At 44.8% G+C, this 19,350-nt stretch overlaps 1 protein-coding gene across 5 annotated transcripts in view; it reads left to right on the top strand.

Annotated features, from left to right (window-relative positions):
- CUTC (cutC copper transporter) overlaps positions 1 to 15,360 on the top strand; it is a 60,287-nt gene extending 44,927 nt beyond the window's left edge. For all 5 annotated transcript variants that reach the window (XM_063962260.1, XM_063962263.1, XM_063962265.1 and 2 more), the window contains exons 7-9: positions 3,997 to 4,024; positions 7,624 to 7,729; positions 12,404 to 15,360. In XM_063962260.1, coding sequence (XP_063818330.1) covers positions 3,997 to 4,024; positions 7,624 to 7,729; positions 12,404 to 12,515 — 246 coding nt within the window. In that variant the 3' untranslated portion in view covers positions 12,516 to 15,360. The remainder of the gene's footprint in view (positions 1 to 3,996; positions 4,025 to 7,623; positions 7,730 to 12,403) is intronic.
- Positions 15,361 to 19,350: the final 3,990 nt, after the last annotated feature.

Genomic DNA, 19,350 nt, shown 5'->3' with positions numbered 1-19,350 from the left:
TCAACAGGTCAAAAGGTCGACATGGGTTTTTGGACTTTTTTTGGTGTCGTTTTGCTCGCCATGCTTCGGGCAAGGTGCCGCGATCCACTACCGCACAGGTTACCGTTCCAATCGTAGTCCACGTGGATCGTAAAGTATGAAAAAGTCAAAAAATTGGAAAAAAAAGGTGAAAAACTCATGTCGACCTTTTGACCTGTCGACCTAATGACTATGTCGACCTAGTGTCCCTGTCTACCTAATGCATGTCAACCTTTATTGGTCGACCTAATGACTGTCAACCTAAGTTGTGTCGACCTAACGACCGTATCCCCGTGGTTCAGGCATGAACCTTTTGATTAGACATTGTAACTTATTATTTTGTTAAGGTGTGTACAACGGACACATATTATGGATACTGTAACAGTTGTTAGAGGTCTAGCAAAATAGGTGTTTTAGCGATTACTTGTGCTTATTAGGAATAATAGCATTTAGATATAGTCCTTTTGCCTGCAATTTTCACCTTCCTTACAGAGAGACTGAGGGTGAGGAAATATAAAGTAGCCCTTCTACTGTTAGTGTAAGAGGGGAGACGGACACTGATGTCTTATGGACACTTGCAGGGACCACTACCCCAATGATGAGAGAGGGTCCGAAGGTAAAGAGAAGTTTAGTCAATAAAAGAGTGTAGAGAGAAAACCTGTGTTATCTAAAAATTAATACAAGATCCATACAGTATAAACTTTCACCAATACTGAAAGGGGTATTAGCGGTTTGTACTTCCCCAGGAGAGCTGGAGCTCCGAACGCCGAGCCAGGTGGGCCCGTCGCGCCCAGTAACGCATGGTGTGGGGATACCTGTCGCTGCCTGATAACGCGTTTCACCTCCACGGGTTTGTTCACATCATTGCAGGTATCCGTAATGTGTAAAATGTATATTATGGCAACATGGAGCCATTAAAATATTGAGTCACATGTGAATAGGAGTCAGAGAGGGAGGGGTGTTATCCTCCCTCCTGGTATCCCCCAGGGGAAAAGCACCCCCCCACCCCCCCCTCTCTGTCTGCTGTTTGTCTGTAACCCCTCCCCCTTTCTAGCACCTGATATATAATTATCTCCAGGAATGATTGAGGAACTGCCACTGTTTGCATGTGTGAGAAGGCATTGAATGGGAGCAGTATTTGGAAAGCATGCTGTTCCTTGTAGTGCTAATGGGAGATCCTGGGGGTGACTCCCAGGTAAGTTAGCTCTCTGTCTGGATGCGTTTTAGTATGAGACTTTATCATGAGGCCTTACTGTTGACAAATCACATGGCCCTATGGGTGCACTGCTATTATGTAGTGTTAGGACTGCCTATATCGGAGAGGCCTTGGCGGGGCTCAGCAGATAAACATGTCTTTGCAAACGCATGCGACCAATTCTCTGAAATTCTATTACCAGATAGGTTCAGGTATGGTTACAGGTAATTTTTTAGTGTGCTGGGGGGATACCAAGGGGGGGATAAGCCCCTCCCCTCTGTCTGCTGTTTGTCTGTGACCCCTCCCCCTTTCTAGCACCTGATATATAATTATCTCCAGGAATGATTGAACAACTGCCACTGTTTGTCTACATGTGAATAGGAATCAGACTGTGACACGGTTTTTCTATCCACTGATTTATGGTGGACGTTAAGGAAATATCCAGATGAACACTTGATATGTGTAATTAGGGTCTTCCTTGTTTGTTTCCTTTTTTATATATATATAATATATATATATCTGCATAACAGGTGCTTAAACTATAATTTTTAACCAAAACCAAATAAAGGTAACGTTTTAACTTCTGATCACACGAACATACTATTGAATTTGATCTAAGTGCCCCCAACAAAGAGTCTTCTTTTCTTTCTCTATTGTGTTTCTGACTATTACATCTGACTCTGGGGTTCACCGCCGACCCCTCTGATAGCTGGGACACCACGATAACCCTATTAAAATGATATGGTAGTTTGCTTTACTTGGGATTTTTTCCCCTTGGTATATTTCCTGTGCCGCATGAATTGCAGGTCACAGGAAACCATAGGGCATTCCAGTGCGGAACCCTCATCGTGTGTTCCTTCTTAGATCCTTACTAACACAGATTCCACTAAATGATACACACTGACATTGACCCACTTACTGACACATCTTTCTGACACGCTAACACACACACACACACACACACACACACACACACACACACACACACACACACACACACACACACACACTGACAAATACCCCTCACTGACAGCCACTCCTTACTGACAAAACTATGACACACACACACACACACACGCACTTATTGACACAGACACACTTACTGACAGACACCCATAACAGAAAGGAAGTGGTGTGTCTGTCAGTAAGGGCCTTACTGACACACACACAGACACCACTTACTGAGACACCAATTACTGACAGACCCTATTTACTGACACACACAAAACAGAAACTTACTGATACAGACCACTTACTGACAGACATTACTTACTGATACACACAAACTCTCACACAGATAAATAAACTTACTAACAGACATTACTTACTGACACGCACACCGACAAATACACCTACTGACACAGACCACTTACTGACAGACATTACTTGCTGACACACACAGACAAACTTACTGACACAGAGCACTTACTGACAGACATTACTTACTGACACAGACAAATACACCTACTGACACAGACCACTTACTGACAGACATTACTTGCTGACACACAGACAAACTTACTGACACAGAGCACTTACTGACAGACATTACTTACTGACACACACAACACAGACAAATACACCTATTGACACAGACTACTTACTGAAATATGGGAAGAGGGCGACCTCCGGGCCTGGTGTGCTCTGCGTCTACTCAAGTGTCGCACTGTGCAATCCGTAACCCAGCTCTCCTCACAAATAGCAGCTCACTTCCCCAGGGCAGGTCCTTCAGACAGGCCAGAGAGTGGAGCTTTTGTTGTGGCATGAGGCTAAAGCGCTGGATTGGTCTGGGGGCGGAGCTTCAGCAGATACAGGGCAGAGCTTCAATTGCGATGAGGACAAGCTCCCGACTGGTGTGGGGGCGTGGCTTAGAAAGGTCCGGGAGCAGAGCTTTAACTAGTATGAGGACAGAGCTTCTGATTGGTCTGGGGGTGGAGCTTTTTTGGGACCGGGGCGGAGTTCCGGCGGGTCTGGGGAGCACCGCAGCAGAATATCAGACAAGCCAAGGCCATGGGGTGTTATGCACAGTGGGCAGATGGTGCTAACTTGGGCACCTGTGAGGTGAGCTGCTGGTGGTGATAGGATTTTTTTTTTTTTTTTCCTGTCAACAATGCTGCACTGCATTGGCTCCTGTGGGCCTATTTTCATTGGGGGGCCTGGAGCTGCAGCTCCATCTGCCCCATTGTTAATCTGGCCCTGAATACATCACTCATCTCCTGATACACTCTGTGCTGCTGGTGACTCTGCTCCTTTCACTATATAACTCCCAGTCTGTGGCTTCCTGCTGCCTCCGTTCCTCTCCTCACATAATGTTGCTTCTCCTGTCACCTGCAGACCTGTCCTCACCTAACATAAATGAGGCCAGGTCACTCCCACCAAATGAGATCATGCCTCTCCTGACATATCTTATGCTGCTATGGATCTTGCAGTGATCTGATTGGCTGCAGGTTGTTCTGTCTACACCCGCTGGGACGTGTAGGAGGGGTAGCATGGTCACTATAAATGCTATGACCCTGACTTACACCCTATGTTTACATTCTTATAGTTTCTGGTTTTAATGTAATACAAAATCCTTGTATACTGAACATACAATACCTACATTTACCTGCAATATTTATCATACTGTATAATTTATGGTGTTCGTGTAATACATAATCCTTTCATACAGACTACCATCATTACATCTGCATTTACCTGCAACAGTTTCTGTATTGTCTCTTCTTCCTCCAAGCGCAAATTCTGTATCTGCATTTCCAGAATAACATAAAGTATTTTTCTTGTAGGCTAAAGGCAGAATTATAGTGATGCCAGGTAGGTGTATATATACCGTAAACTGTCAGCTTAAATGCTTTCTCTTTAAACATGTCTGATATCTACAGTATGTATAGTCTTATGTACTATTGTGTTGGGGGGTAGGGGCGCTGTCAGTGTGCCCAGGAATTCTTTGAAATGTTTTCTTTTATAACTACTTGCTTCTACACAGTGTTACGCTGAGGTCTCAGACCCGGATCTGGGGAAGTGGTGAAAACGGCAGAGATATCTTAGAAGAGAAAATACGTCATTTATTTATACTGTTCCATCGGGTGTCTGTAGCGCAGTACAGGGAAAACCGTTACATTGGAAAACAACCTACGCTATATAAAAGTAAAGCCAGATGGTACAAGGGAATAAGCTAAATCAGAGGAAGGCTGAATGGCTTTGAAAGAACAGGGAATGTTGGAAACAGCACAGGTTGGTAGGCTGTCTGATAGGGCAGGAGAGCGACTTCCAGAAAAGGGCAGCAGCGCGGGAGAAGTCTTGGATACAGGAATGGGAGAAGGTAATCACTGCAGAGATATTTTTACAGTCGCATGAAGAATGAAGAGAGCAAGTAGGGTTGTGGATTGAGATGAGGTCAGAGATGAGTTTTATGCACTTTAGTTAGAGTTGTAGCCTGATAGTGGCAGTTATGTAGTGGACACAAATATAACTAAACTAGGTGATTCATCGTGCCCTACGGGCGCTCTTCACACCGTCGCAAGGGGCTATGCCCCTTTAACCCTTGCACGCTCTTGGGAATGGGGGAGGGGGTATGTAGATGCTGCTGGTGGGGGAGGGGCGGGTGCGGGGGGCCCCGGATGAAGGAGGGCGTCTGGAGGTCCTGTCGGTGGGGGAGGGGCTTGGGTGCAGGGGGTGGGGGAGGGGTTGCAGAGGTGGTGCAGGTGGGAGAGGCGTGGCTGCGGGTGGGCCGCGTATGGGGGAGGGGGGCAGGAGGTGCTGTGGGTGGGGGAGGGGCGGGTGGTGTGTGCATAAGGGATGCTGCGGATGGGGGAGGTGGTCGGGAGGTGTTGCGGGTGGGGGAGGGGCTGAGAAGTGGGGGCTATGGATGTGGGATGGATTTCGGAGGCGCTGCGGGTTGTGGAGGGGTGGGGGTGCCGCGGGTGGTGGAAGGGCTGGTGCGGGACTGTTGTGGATGGTGAAAGGGTTATGGAGGCGCTGCGGTTGGGGAAGGGGGGGGGTGCCGCGAGTGGGGCAGGGGGTCGGTAGGCGCAGCGGGTGGGGAGGAGCGGGGTTGACGAGGGTGGGGGATGGGGTCCGTGGGTGCGGGGGTGCCGCAGTTTGGGTAGGGGGTCTGGAGGCGCCACAGGTGGGGGGGTGCCGCGGATGGAGGTCTAGTGGCGCTGCAGGTGGGGGAGGGGCCGCGGGTGGGGGGGTGCCGCAGATGGATGTCCGGTAGCGCTGCGGGTGGGAGAGTGGCGGGTGCGGGGGTGCCACGGGTGGGGGAGGGGCGGGAGCAGGAGGGGCGGGTGTTTGGTTCAGAAAGGAAATAGACAGCAGCGTGTGGTCAGGCGTGGAGCGCGAACTCTGTGTCTTAGGTGCACCAACAACTCACCAGAAAGTAAAAGGATCATGGCCTGCATCCAGCCACCTCTCCTATATATTTGGGCAGACCTGTGACTCCGTAAATCCGAGGCCGGGATGTACTAACCTCTCCCGCTGCGGTATCTGGCTTATTGCATCCTGTGTGTTCTCCTCGGTAATAGGATCGCCGCCCGCTGCCCGTAGTTTTCTCCTCACTGCGCTTCCGCCTCATCACCGCCGCAGCCACTCAGTCCTGAACTCTCAGTAGCGGTTGATCAGCGCTGCGCTCCCCCTGTCAGTCACGCATGCGCACACTGGTTATGACACACAGCAGAGACAAGTGCGCATGTGCGACTGACGGGGAGAGCAGCGCTGATCAACCGCTACGGAGAGTTCAGGACTGACTGGCCGCATCAGCGATGAGGCGGAAGCGCAGTGAGGAGAAAACTACGGGCAGCGGGCGGCGATCCTATTACCGAGGAGAACACACAGGACGAGTTAAGCCAGATACCGCAGTGGGAGAAGTTAGTACATCCCGCCCTGACTCCGCCCAGCATTGTGACTCCACCCAGTGTTAGGAAGTGAGGCACAGAGTCACAGATCTTGGAGATATAGGAGATGATTTGTCTCCTGGTCCAAAACTTTCCAAAACACAAGGTATTCCAGTGAAGATACAACAATGGGGCAGATGTATTAAGCCTGGAGAAGTGATAAAGCAGTGATAAGTGCAAGTTGATAACGCATCAGCCAATCAGCTCCAATATGTAAATCGACAGTTAGGAGCTGATTGGCTGGTGCGTTCTCACCTTCCACTTATCACTAGTTTATCACTTCTCCAGGCTTAATACATCTGCCCCATCACAAGGAGATCCCCACAAACACAGTGGAGACCCAGATCTTGTGCTGTTAAGCTGAATACATACTACACAATGGCCCTCATTCCGAGTTGATCGCTCGCTAGCTGCTTTTAGCAGCATTGCACACGCTAGGCCGCCGCCCTCTGGGAGTGTATCTTAGCTTAGCAGAAGTGCAAACGAAAGATTAGCAGACTTGCTACTAAAAAATGTCATGCCATTTCTGAGTAGCTCCAGACCTACTCCTAGATTGCGATCACTGCAGTCAGTTTCGTCTGACACGCCTGCGTTTTTTAGCACACTCCCGGAAAACGCTCAGTTACCACCCAGAAACACCCACTTCCTGTCAATCACTCACCGATCAGCAGAGCGACTGAAAAGCGTCGCTCGGCCGTGTGTAAAATTGCATAGTTTTGTGTGAAATTACTTAGCGCGTGCGCCCTGCGGCCCATACGCAGAATTGTCGGTTTTTAGCCTGATCGCAATTCTGCTAAAAACGGCAGCGAGCGAACAACTCTGAATGAGCACCAATGTGTGCACCCAATGTCATCGCAGGCGACGAAACCCGGCAGAGGGGTGGCGTCATCGACAAGTGCATATACACTTTCCCTCTGCGGGGAGCGATGGCGGGAGCTGCATTCGGCAGCACGGCCCTTCTTGCAATGTTTTTCCATTGGCCCTGCATGTAGGGGTGCGCATCGTCAGTGACATAGCGGGTACACACTAGACGATGTACACGCTATGTTGTTCCGATCCGCCGGATCAGACGACATATTGTCTAGTGTGTACCCAGCTTTAGAACTGCTGAAATTGGACGCAGGTGACACTGTAATAGCACACGATTTGCGGGTGCCGATGCAATTCTGACGAAATAGTCACTAGATTTAAAGCAGCAATTAGTTTAAAATGGAAACCAGTTTGGTTTTGCATGTCAATTCATTGCCACTTTAAATCTAGTTATTACCACACTGGAATCACACCGACTCATGCAAATCGAGTGCTACTTCATTTGGCCCTGGATCTTATAGTGACACATTAGGGAGGCTCGCGGTAGTCTCATCTAACTGACCCCTGTTTTAGTAATGTAACTGCTTTGAAATGTTAATAATTGTGTTTTTTGTATGTGTCTGTTACTAGAAAAATAGTACATAATAACCCAAAAATATAATTTAATTCCTAAACTCTGTCACTGTTTTCCATGTCGTGACCGTGTAGGTGGTGGTATTACAGAGCGGAACCTGCACAGGATCCTGGAGGGTGCGGGAGTTCAGGAGTTCCACTGTTCTGCTCGCTCTACCAAGGAGTCATTGATGAAATATAGGTACGGAGCACAGTGTCATAGATCCACGATACGCAGCCGCCGCTGCTTGTCCTAATGGATAAACGCTTGTTCTGATAAAATACCCGCAGTCTTGGTTGACCAAAATTACTATTAACAGTTAAAGCTGCGGATTATGTTTTTAAATTTAGCTCTTTTGTTTGTTTTTATTTTTGTGTGTTTGTATTTCCATGGTTATTTGTTATGCTTTAAGTATTCTTGATGTCTAACCGTTTTATGTATATAGCTTCAATGTAACAAATAATTGAGGTTTAAGGTCCATACACACGGAGCAATATACAGTAGCTGAGCGATTTTGACTATATAGTCAAAATCACTCAGAAAGTTAGTGCATATCGCTCTGTGTGTACACAGCCAGCGATAGCGATGTGCGTCCCCGCCAGGTCGCTATCGCTGCTAAAAATAGACTGTGCAGGCAAGTCAATTTTGGCTAGGTCGCAGGAAAAGAAAAAGCATCCCCTTGCTTAAATGAGTTAGCCGAAATCGCCCATAGACAAAATCACTTGCATAGTAAGACAAAATCGCTGGAAAAGTTAGGGCTAAAACATACTACCCGGCTTTTTCCCGTGCCGGCATTGTAATGAACAGTGTGAGGACTAGTGTCCTTACACACTGCACGGCCCCGGCCCGGCTGCCGGGTTGCAGCCGGGTCTCACCACTGAAAGGTCCGGCTGCCGGGCGGGCGCCTGGCCGTCTTTGCAGCCAGTAAACCGTGTGTGTGAAGGGGAGCTTTCACACACAACGGTTTTTTCCCCAAGCCGTGTCTAATGCTGCGCATGCGCACAGCATCACATACGGCTCAAAGCCGTCCTGTGTGACAGACTCTGCCGGTTTCTCCCGGATGGCAAAAAGCCGGACAAAGTTTGTCCGGCTTTTTGCCATCCGGGAGAAACCGGCCAGTGTGTCACAGCCCTTAGTCAAAATCTTCTACTGCCAGTTCAAGGGAAAACGCTCAGTCAAAATCTCACTTAGTTATAATCTCTCCGTGTGTATGCACCTTTATTATGACTGATCTGGGCAAGCCTTTTTTACAACCCAGTTACACCACATCAGTCGCTAGCGGAGATGCAACTGAAATGTGTATGACTCTACAGCACCCTCACAGTGGGGGGAGGAAGGGGAGGGGACAGGGAAAGAGCAGCCAGAAAGGGTATTACCAAAACACGATTTAACGATGATTACGGATCACCAATAAGTAAATAAATATAAATACGGAAAATGATGTTCCTAGCACAAGAGGGAATACTTATCTTCATTGTGTGTATGTAAACGCTAGAAGCCTTACAGGGAATAAGAGGGAACTAGCAAACAAACCGTATGATATTATAGGTATTACTGAAACTTGGTGGGATGAAACTCATGATTGGACAGTTAATCTGGAGGGTTATACGCTGTACAGGAGAGACAGAATAAATAAACGGGTGGAGGGGTATGTCTTTATGTTAAGCTTCTTTTAAAACCTGCCATAAAGGATGATCTTCACGATGGCACTGTAAATACTGTGGAGACTTTATGGGTAGAAACTGCATGCGGGGGAAAGGGAACTAAAAAGCTACTAATAGGGCTATGCTACAAACCACCTGATATTAATGTGTCTGATGAGGAATTGTTACTGAAGCAAATCGAAAAAGCGGCAGGATTAGGAGACGTAATAGTATTGGGTGATTTTAACTGTCCAGAGATTAATTGGACACTGCTAGGGGTAATAGGTTTTTAAACACACTAAATGATCCCTACTTACTTCAATTAATCGATGAACCAACTAGGTACAATGCAATCTTAGACCTGGTACTAACAAACAATGGGGAATTGATATTGAATATTACAGTAGGGGGGCCCATGGGAAACAGCGACCACAATATGATCACATACAATATTAGTTTCTACAAACAGCCTATATAGGCTCAACTAAGACTCTAAACTTTAGCATAGCCAACTCTGCCATGATGAGGGAAGCTTTAAGGGACATTGACTAGGATATTTTGTTTCAAGGCAAGAAGACCACAGAGAAATGGGATTTATTAAAAACATTACTCGCTAGTTATACTCGTAAATTCATTCCCATGGGCAGCAAAGGAAGGAGTAATTATTCCAAACCAATGTGGCTTAACAAAAAGATTAAGGAACTAATGGCCAAAAAGAGGAGCATTCAAAGAGTATAAATCAGATGGGAAGGCGGAGTCATTCCAATACTATAAGGATTGTAACAAAATATGCAAAAAAGTAATCAGAGCATCTAAAATAGAAACTGAAAAGATTATAGCAAAGGAAAGTAAATCAAACCCCAAAAAGTTTTTTAAATACATCAACAGCAAAAGATTAAAGAGAGTATAGGCTCTTTAAAGGGCAAGTTGGGTGTCCTAATCAAAGACGACATTGACATAGCGGAATAATTAAATGAGGTTTTTCTCATCCGTATTCACCAGATGGCGGGATTGACGTATATCCTCAGCAATGAGAATGTCCCATTGCTAAGTGCTTATTTAAGTGAGGAAGTAATCTGTGACCGATTGAAAAAAGTTAAGATTAATAAGTCACCTGGTCCCGACGGAATTCACCCAAGGGTTCTCATGGACCCACACTCTGACTTAGCAAGACCCCTATATTTGATTTTCATTGACTCACTTACATCAGGCATGGTTCCCAAAGATTGGCATATAGCGGAAGTAGTGCCAGTATTTAAAAAGGGAAGTAAATCTGAACCGGGTAATTAAAGACCAGTAAATCTTACATCTATAGTGGAGAAAGTACTGGAAGGTATTTTAAGGGATAGAATATGGGAGTTCCGTGAAACCAGTATGGTTATTAATAGGAACCAACGTGGATTTGTGAAGGATAGATCATGTCAAACTAACTTAATAGGCTTTTATGAAACAGTTAATGCAAACCTAGATCAGGGTAAAGAGGTGGATGTAATCTTTTTAGACTTTGCTAAAGCTTTCGATACAGTCCACCACATGAGACTAATCTACAAATTAAGAGAACTTGGGCTAGGGAGCACATTATGCACTTGGGTTAGAAATTGGTTGTATAAAAGGGAGCAGTGAGTGGTGGTAAATGGAACTTTTTCAAAATGGACTGAGGTCCTCAGTGGTGTGCCACAGGGGTTTGTACTTGGACCACTATTGTTCAACATTTTCATAAATGATCTAGTAGCAGGTCTAGAGAGCACAGTGTCCATTTTTGCAGGCGATACCAAATTGTGTAAGGTTATAAATTCGGGGTGGGATGCCGAGTCTCTTCAGAATTACTTATTTAAACTGGAAGCATGGGCTTCAAAATGGAGAATGAGGTTCAATATAGACAAATGTAAGGTTATGAACTTCGGTAGCAAGAACAAGAACACTACCTACATACTAAATAGGGAGAAACTAGGGGATTCTGTACTGGAAAAAGATTTAGGTGTTCACATAAATAACAAACTTAACAGTAGTACCCAAAGTAAGAATGCAGCAAAAAAAGGCAAACAAGGTATTGGCATGCATTAAGCGGGGAATTGATGCAAAGGATGAGAGTGTTATACTCTCATTATATAAATCACTACTGAGGCCACATCTCGAATACTGTGACCAAATTGATTAACGTAATGGAAACTCTAGAATATGAGGAATGGCTTCCTAGGCATGTTTACACTGGAAAAAAGGAGATTAAGAGGGGACATGATTTACATTTACAAATATATAAGGGGTCAATACACAGAGCAGACGGGGGGTTTATTTTTTGGTAAGATCATCAAAAAGGACACGTGGACACCCGCTTAGGTTGGAGGAGAGGAGATTTCGCACACAGAGACGGAAAGGTTTCTTCACAGTAAGGACTATACATGTTTGGAATTCCCTGCCTGAGAGAGTAGTGATGGCGGACTCTGTCATTACTTTTAAGAATGAGCTTGATAAATTCCTAATGGATAAGGATATACAGAGTTACGGTGGGTAAATCATGTACTATAGTAATAAAAAACAGAATATTTTAGTTTACGGCTAAACATTCACCACAGTTAAAATTAATCTTGTAAATATTTCAGTGTAGGAGACCACTAACAGGTTGAATTCTGTGGACAAATTATCTTTTTTTCAACCTCAGAAACTATGTTACTATGTTACTCGTTACTAGCTTATGCTTGATTCCGGAGCATCTGGGCAACTCTGTAGCAGCGCTACTGGCTGCAGAGTGCCGTTCCAGACAACCTGCAAACCAAATGCAGATGCTGTGGGACAGAGACTGGGCCATCCCAAGAGCCATGGGTGATGGCATTGCTTGCACACCCCTAGTTACGTCCCTGGCATTCAGCTTTGCATAGGTCCACGGTGCTTTGCGTATTGTTGTACACCCTACATCTGCTGGATTTAAAGCGGCAATTAGTTTTAAAGCAGAACCAGTTTGTTTTATACCTTTAAAATGAATTGCCACTTTAAATCTAGCTCCCATTGTGCCAGAACCGTACCGGGACAGGCAACACGGAACCTATTACATTTGGGCCTTTCCATGTATTTTCTGCTAGTCTAGTTGTTGTCCAATTGACCACGATTGTGAACTTTATTGACAGTTATGAATTTTTCCCGATTGATTTTTTGCATGAACCACCGTGTCTTTCCACATTTTCATTTGCAAGAATCTGACTATATGAGTGTCTGCAACATGTGTTTTCTCTGCCAGAAACAACTCTGTGTCTATGGGAGCTGCACTTACTACCTCCGAGTATTCTATCAAGGTTGCTGATGTGGCAAAAGTCAGGACACTGAATGCTATGGCAAAGAATTTCCTGTAAGGCAAACCGTGCCGATCTCCTGGGAGAAGAGAATGAGGTGTTGCATCAACACAGAAGAGAACGCTACCTGCAATACTGTGCCAGCTGGTGGATAGGTAGATAGAGGACAAACATTTGTTACGGAAGCTACTGCATGACCGCATATGGGCTCTTTGTTTTACTTGTACAAACTAGGCAAAGCAGTGTCTGAGAGACGAGCTCACTCACCCACACACCCGCAATGTTCTGCGTCTGTTTATCAGCGGCTGGACTGTACCTGTGCACAAACACTGTAACGCTGGGAAGGGAATTAGAGCATTGTGCTGTAGAGGACATGTCTGCCATTCCTGTCCTTAAACGCCTTGATAATGAGTGTCTTGGTATCGCAATTCATCTATACTTCACTGCAGTCATCGCTTATAGAGAAGCGATTTCTCCAATCATCTATAATACAGCAGCTTATTCCTTACAGTGTCGGGTAGGCGAGCCCAAGTATAAGTAATATATAGCCACAAATAAATCGGATAATGGCTTGGTAGTAAAGAATTATTGGGTTCCACACGTAACACATCTGTAATCAAAGGGAAGATACAGCATACGTCAGATGTATAATTTCACTGTCATTATTTTTTTTTTTAACGGCTTTTAGTTAAAGTTTTGCACTTTAACTAATTAGTTTGCTCGTCCTTTTCCTGCAATTTGTTCACTAAATGCATTGCTTGATCTTCATGACTTCATATCGTCCAGGCAGATTTTTTTTTATTTAGTAAAAGTTGCAGACGGGTACGCATTAAGGAATAAATGAAAGCTATGTGTAAAGGGGGGTACACACGGAGCGATAATCTAAGCAATCTGACTAGATTGCTTAGATTTTCAGCAACATCGCTCCGTGTGTAGCCCCCTCAGCGATAGCGATGCGCGGCCCCGCACATCGCTATCGCTGCTGCTAGATTGGCCTGCATGCAGGCCAATCTAGCGGGTCGCTCACTTCACCCGCTGGGTGAAATGAGCGGCCCCCCCGTCTCCCCCCGCACGCTCAGCACAGATCGCGCTGTGCTGAGCGCCGGGAGAGATGTGTGCTGAGCGGTTCGCTCAGCACACATCTCTCCCAAATCGGGCCGTGAGTACTGGCTTTAAGTCCTTTTAAACATGTACATTTTCTGCACAGAGAGCCTTATTTTATTAAATACAAAGGGTTCATTCAGCACCAAAGTTTTGGCCTCTGATAACAAAGTTGTTCTCGACTTAGACTGCTGAATTTAATAGGGAAATTATATATAAAAAAACAATACAAAATTATGCTTGTTTTGCGTTCTTTTATTATTGCCACTTCAAACCTAGCAGTCAAAGCCACCATTTAGTAAATATACTGTAGCCCTTGGTGTGGTCAGACAAGTTGTGTTCTGGGTGTAACAAAGGTGTGAGTAAGGCTATGGGGCAAATTCAGTTAGTGGCGAAATTTACAGTGATTGCCGTTTTCAACACATTTGCGTCTTTTTTGCCGCAAAAATACAGTATACGCGCTCCTGCGATTTGTGTATTCAATTATAAAGTCGCAAAAATGGGATTACTGCACAAAATTGAGACAAAAGTGAAAAATGGGTAAATCTGTCAGTACTCCCCAAAAAAGCTAAACTAGCATCGGATAACAATATAGAAGTTTCTTGTAGGTTATAATAAAAGTATTTCTGGTACTTATTTGGGTCAAATGGCTGTTATATGCATTCTTTTTTTATTTTTTTTATTAAAATTTTTTTTATAGAAAGCTATATTTTTTTCCAGCGAAATAAGTGCTCTTGTTAAATTTACGGTACATAAAAATATGGGTATAAGTATATATTTGGGTAATTTTAGGGGACTTTAAAAAAAAAAAGAAGTGGAAACAGATTACTCCCACCTGCAAGTCTAAAAACACTTGTGCCACTCATAAAACACCCAAATATACCTGTCCCATACCTTGTACCCCAATATCCATCATTTTGCACCTTTTCACCCTAAAACTGACATGTCATTATTGCCCAATTAAAAATAATTAAAAACGTCTAAGTGCCTAATTAGTCATTCAGGGGCTGTCCCAGGGGTTCTGAACCAAATCCTGACATTTTTAACTTAAAATAGGGATTTTCCCCAAGTTTATCACCTGCTCATACCCTGTGAATTGCAATTTGCAGTAAAATTACTGTAAAACCATTTTCGCAGACAATTGAATAGGTGCGTTTTGCCATTCGCTGTAAATTCGTGTTTTCCGTTTTCGCGGCCTGTAGCCGGAACCTGTCTGGGGTTGAATACTTTTCTTTTCTCTGTTAGAACTATCTAATCCACTTGTCTGAGCAAGCCTTGTTATCTGTCTGATTAAGATAGGATCAACTGGTATTTTAGCTTTAAAAATTAGATATCGAGTTCTTTGTGATTTAAACTAGCGTTATACTCTGAACATTTCTTCATAAAGTACAAGTAATCTGTGCGTCATGTATTTTAGCTTTAGGAAGACGCGGCAGATGGTTACTTTGTAGAAGCACCTAGTTTAAATGAAATTCTACTTTTTATGTATTAACAGATGTCTTTTATTTTGGCGCTGCATGGCAATTATTATATATCTGCATGCAGTACAATGTATCATTAGGGTGGAGGTCAGCTTGTATGTTATACATACCGGAAGGTGATAGTGTCCGTATTACAATATATATGTTCGATGTGCATTGGGTTTGAGCCATTTCATGATAGAAGGCTGGAATAAAAAATGCAGTGTTTAAATCAAAAGTCCTGTTCCACCTGTGGTTGTTTCTATATTCCGGTTAATTGTGTTTAAAAAAACAAAACAGAAATCAGTTAAAAATCTTGAACCAAATAAAAATGTTTTGCATTACCGGTGGATGTTTGTGGACTGTTTTACCAACCTATTGCTGAGAAATACCATAAAAAAGTCACTTACTCCCTCAGTAAGTCTATAAATGTTTGCAGAATATGATAAATATCTGTTTTTCCCAGTAACACCGTTATGTAAGGGTTTGTTACAAAATTCTGGTAGTCAGGATTCCGGCAGTCAGGAGATCAACAGTGGAATCCTGACTGATTGTTGTAAGTATTGTCACCCCACCCCTAACCCACCCTTCCCACAGTTATCCTCCTCCTCCTGCAGCCTAACCCTCCCCTCCTGCAGCCTAACCCTCTCCTTCCACAGCCTAACCCTCTCCTTCCACAGCCTAACCGCCCCCCACCCTGATGCCTAAAGGGCCCTACACACTATGCAATCCACCGCCAAGCTGTCCGACGGCGGATACGGTCCGAGGGGGCAGTGACGGGGGGAGTGAAGTTTCTTCACTCCCCCCGTCACCCGGCTCCATTGTCCATATTGGCCTGCATGCACAAGCGACCGGACACCAACGATGAATGAGCGCGGGGCCGCACATCGTTCATAGATGGTACCTCCACACTGAAAGATACGAACAATATCTCGTTCATTAATGAACGAGATCGTTCATATCTTTCAGTAATATCGGCCAGTGTGTAGGACCTATAAACCTAACCTGCCCCCTCCGGCATGCAGCCTAACCATGACCGGACCCTCCCCGCAGCCTAACTCTGCAATTTTAATAACCTTGCACTTTTTCACCCAAAAACTGATGTCATTATTGGGCAATTAAAAATAATAAAAAACTTCTAAGTGTCTAATTAGTCATTCAGGAGGTGTCCCAGGGGTCCAGAACCAAATCCCGACATTTGTAACTTAAAATAGGGATTTTCCCCTGCTCATGGGTGGTGAATTGAAATTTGTGGACAAAGTGGCTTGATACAGAGACGTGTGCCAATCCCGCCGCAGCTGCAAATGTGTCGCAAGAACATGGCGGCACATACGTAGTGCAAGTTAGACACATGCGCAGTTGGCCGGTAATCGCACAGCTGTATAAAAACCGCCTTTGCGTCCAGCTCTGAATTTGCGCCCAAGATACGTGGTACCTGAGATCAGGAGGACTGTAATGAGTAGAGCCAATGTATCAATCAGTGTGATTATTTCAGTAATTAATCTATGCATCAAAGGACACTGAGATTTCACCGACTGCTAATAAGGTAATAATTTAATATACTGTATAGTCCTCACCTTCTAATTATAAAAACAGGGATAATTATTTTTTTGCTGAAAATGTCTTTGCTGAAAAGTATATAAATAAATGTGGGTCCTTTATGTAAACTATTGTATTCTAATATAAAGTAGGCCTCTTGCCACAAAAAGTATTTTCCTGGTCCCAGCAATCTCTGGCTGTCCCTACCATTATCCCGCATGGAACATACACATGTTCCCACACCTTATACTGCTACTTTCCGTGTTTCTAGACCACTGATCCCATCCACATATGGACAGAGGAGGCCGCTGCTGTTTGGTTCATTTTTAAACAATTCTGCTGATTGATGCATTTTATGTACCTTTTTAACAGAAATGCATTTTTTCAAAGCAAGTAGCACTACGGTTGTAAGTTCAAACATTTACAACAGGACACCCAAAATACACATGTTGCTTTGCCATTGGCTCAGAGGCTTGCAAAGTTCCTGCATAGTATAATGGCAGACACGCCGTACACTTCTCGTTTGGTTGCAGTGCTGCCGGCGCTTTACGTATTTTACGCGTATACTATTTTACATAGCTGAAGTTCAACACTGTGTAGTACTATAACATACATATTGTATTTGCACGGGTCTGTTTACTTATATACCCGTCGCTGGTGTAGCCTAGGATTCGGAGCAGTTACGGCATTCACGGAAAGCTTTAGGTGAGTGGTATACAGTTACTTCCTGTAAATCGGGGGTGGTCAAACTGGTCGTCGAGAGCTACCAACAGTTCATATTTTCCAGGCCACCTGTGGATATGTAGAATGTGTACGTTAGGCTGGGGTCACACTTAGCGCTTTAGCTGCACAACGACTCCTATCCGGCTGCCCACACATATGCGGTGGTGCCGCAGCTGCGGATCCAACAGAAGCATGCTGCGGTTGAGCCAGATGACAGGACGACGGGATTTTAAAGTTGAACACATACATTTTAATGTATGTGTTCACCCAGTGCGGCTGTGCCGCACTGTGTTCTATTGCAATCCCGTCGTGGCACTGGCCGGATTCGGTTCTGCGGCATCCGTCAGAAAAGGATCCGTTGAACACAAAACTCTCCTTCCAGTCAAGCAAGTCCCGCTGAACGGGACCCGCTAAAATGCTAAGTGTGGCCCCAGCCTTAGGAATGAATGCACCACATGTTTGAAAATGTGACGGTTAGTAATGACTGCACCTGTGCACCAGCTAGGTGGTCTGGAAAATGTGACGGTTAGTAATGACTACACCTGTGCACCAGCTAGGTGATCTGGAAAATGTAAACGGTTAATAGATCTCGATTACTGCTTTAGCCACCCCTGCTGTAAATGAATAGTTTTCACAGACGGTTGTGGCAATTTTGTGACATCTCTAGCATCAGGCTGTTTCTCACTCCTGATGCCACTAAGACTTCCAGCCACATGTTCATTATCGCTTGCATTGACTACTGTAACCCCCTGATCTCTGGCCTCCCCTGTTCTAGCCTTTTCCCCCTTTCATTCTTTCCTGAGCTGTGCTGTCTGTCTCATTTTTATCTCTCCTCGCTCAGCGTTGGCCTCCCCCCTTTGCCATCTGCTCCTCTGGCTCCCTATCCCCCTTAGTGTCCAATTTAAACTAATCATCCTTTCATATGAAGATCTTAATCACGTTTCCCCCTCCTATATGTCCAACCTCATTTCTGTGCACGCCCTCTTCACTCTTCCACTGATCGCTGCCTCACCTCCACCCTGGGTACCTCTTGTCACGCCAATATACAAGACTTCCCCCAATCTGTCCCACTCCTCTGGAACTTACTCCTTTACCAAGTCAGATTTTCTTCCAGTCTTGCCACCTTCAGACGTGCAGGCAAAACCTATATTTTCATTAGAGCCTACCAGCCCTTCTCCTAATCTCCACTCAACCTCTGTGCACTTGACTTGACTTTCTTACCAGTTCACCTTCCAACTGTCCACCCTTACTTTAACTATGTAAGCTCTCTTTCCTCTTGTTCCTCCCTTAGACTATCCACACCACCTGAGCTCCTTGTATCCAAGTCCCCTTCAGCGCCTCTGATACCATATGCTCACCCTACAAGCCTGCGAGTTGCCCTATGTCCTCGCCCTACCTAGTCTTTCATTTTATTTTATATGTTGTTTCTAGATATGTCATTTTTCACTATACTGTACTTATGTCATGTTACACTGTTACTATGTATCGTATTCATATGACTGCAGAGACTTTGTGGAGCTTAATAAAAGACAATAATAATTTTTTGCACATCATGACAATGTGACCAATTGCTCAACCAGCAGTTATCGAAATGTGCGGATGAGGAACTGGCCGGTGTTCGTTGCTTTTTGAAGTAAGATGCAGGGAAAATGTCAGTGGCTTAGGTCCTAGGAATGGCAGCAGTGGAGTAATACTGTAGAACTAGGGTCAGTGTTGGAGTGTAGGTAATACATAGCTCCCAACTTTGATAAGCGGCTCAATGAAGAGGTTACACCTCATAAAAGGAGTTTGTATCTAGAACCAAAGAACAGTATTGGAATGAGGACAGTAAAAAGGATTAGCAACAGAGCAAGATCAAATAACCCAGCCAAGTTCAATACAAGAAGACCGGTCAGAAGCACAATGGAGAACAAGCATGGGAGGACAATCTGGGGAAGCTGTTAGGGTTTTACATTTAATGTACACTTCTGAATAGAGATGAGCGGGTTCGGTTTCTCTGAATCCGAACCCGCCGAACTTCAGCTTTTTTTACACGGGGCCGAGCAGGCTCGGATCCTCCCGCCTTGCTCGGT

This window comes from Pseudophryne corroboree, chromosome 3 (assembly GCF_028390025.1).
Source record: "Pseudophryne corroboree isolate aPseCor3 chromosome 3, aPseCor3.hap2, whole genome shotgun sequence".
NCBI classification, from domain to species: domain Eukaryota; kingdom Metazoa; phylum Chordata; class Amphibia; order Anura; family Myobatrachidae; genus Pseudophryne; species Pseudophryne corroboree.
The sequence above is the reverse complement of the archived record's forward strand: the minus strand, read 5'-3'. Positions and strand labels throughout refer to the sequence as shown.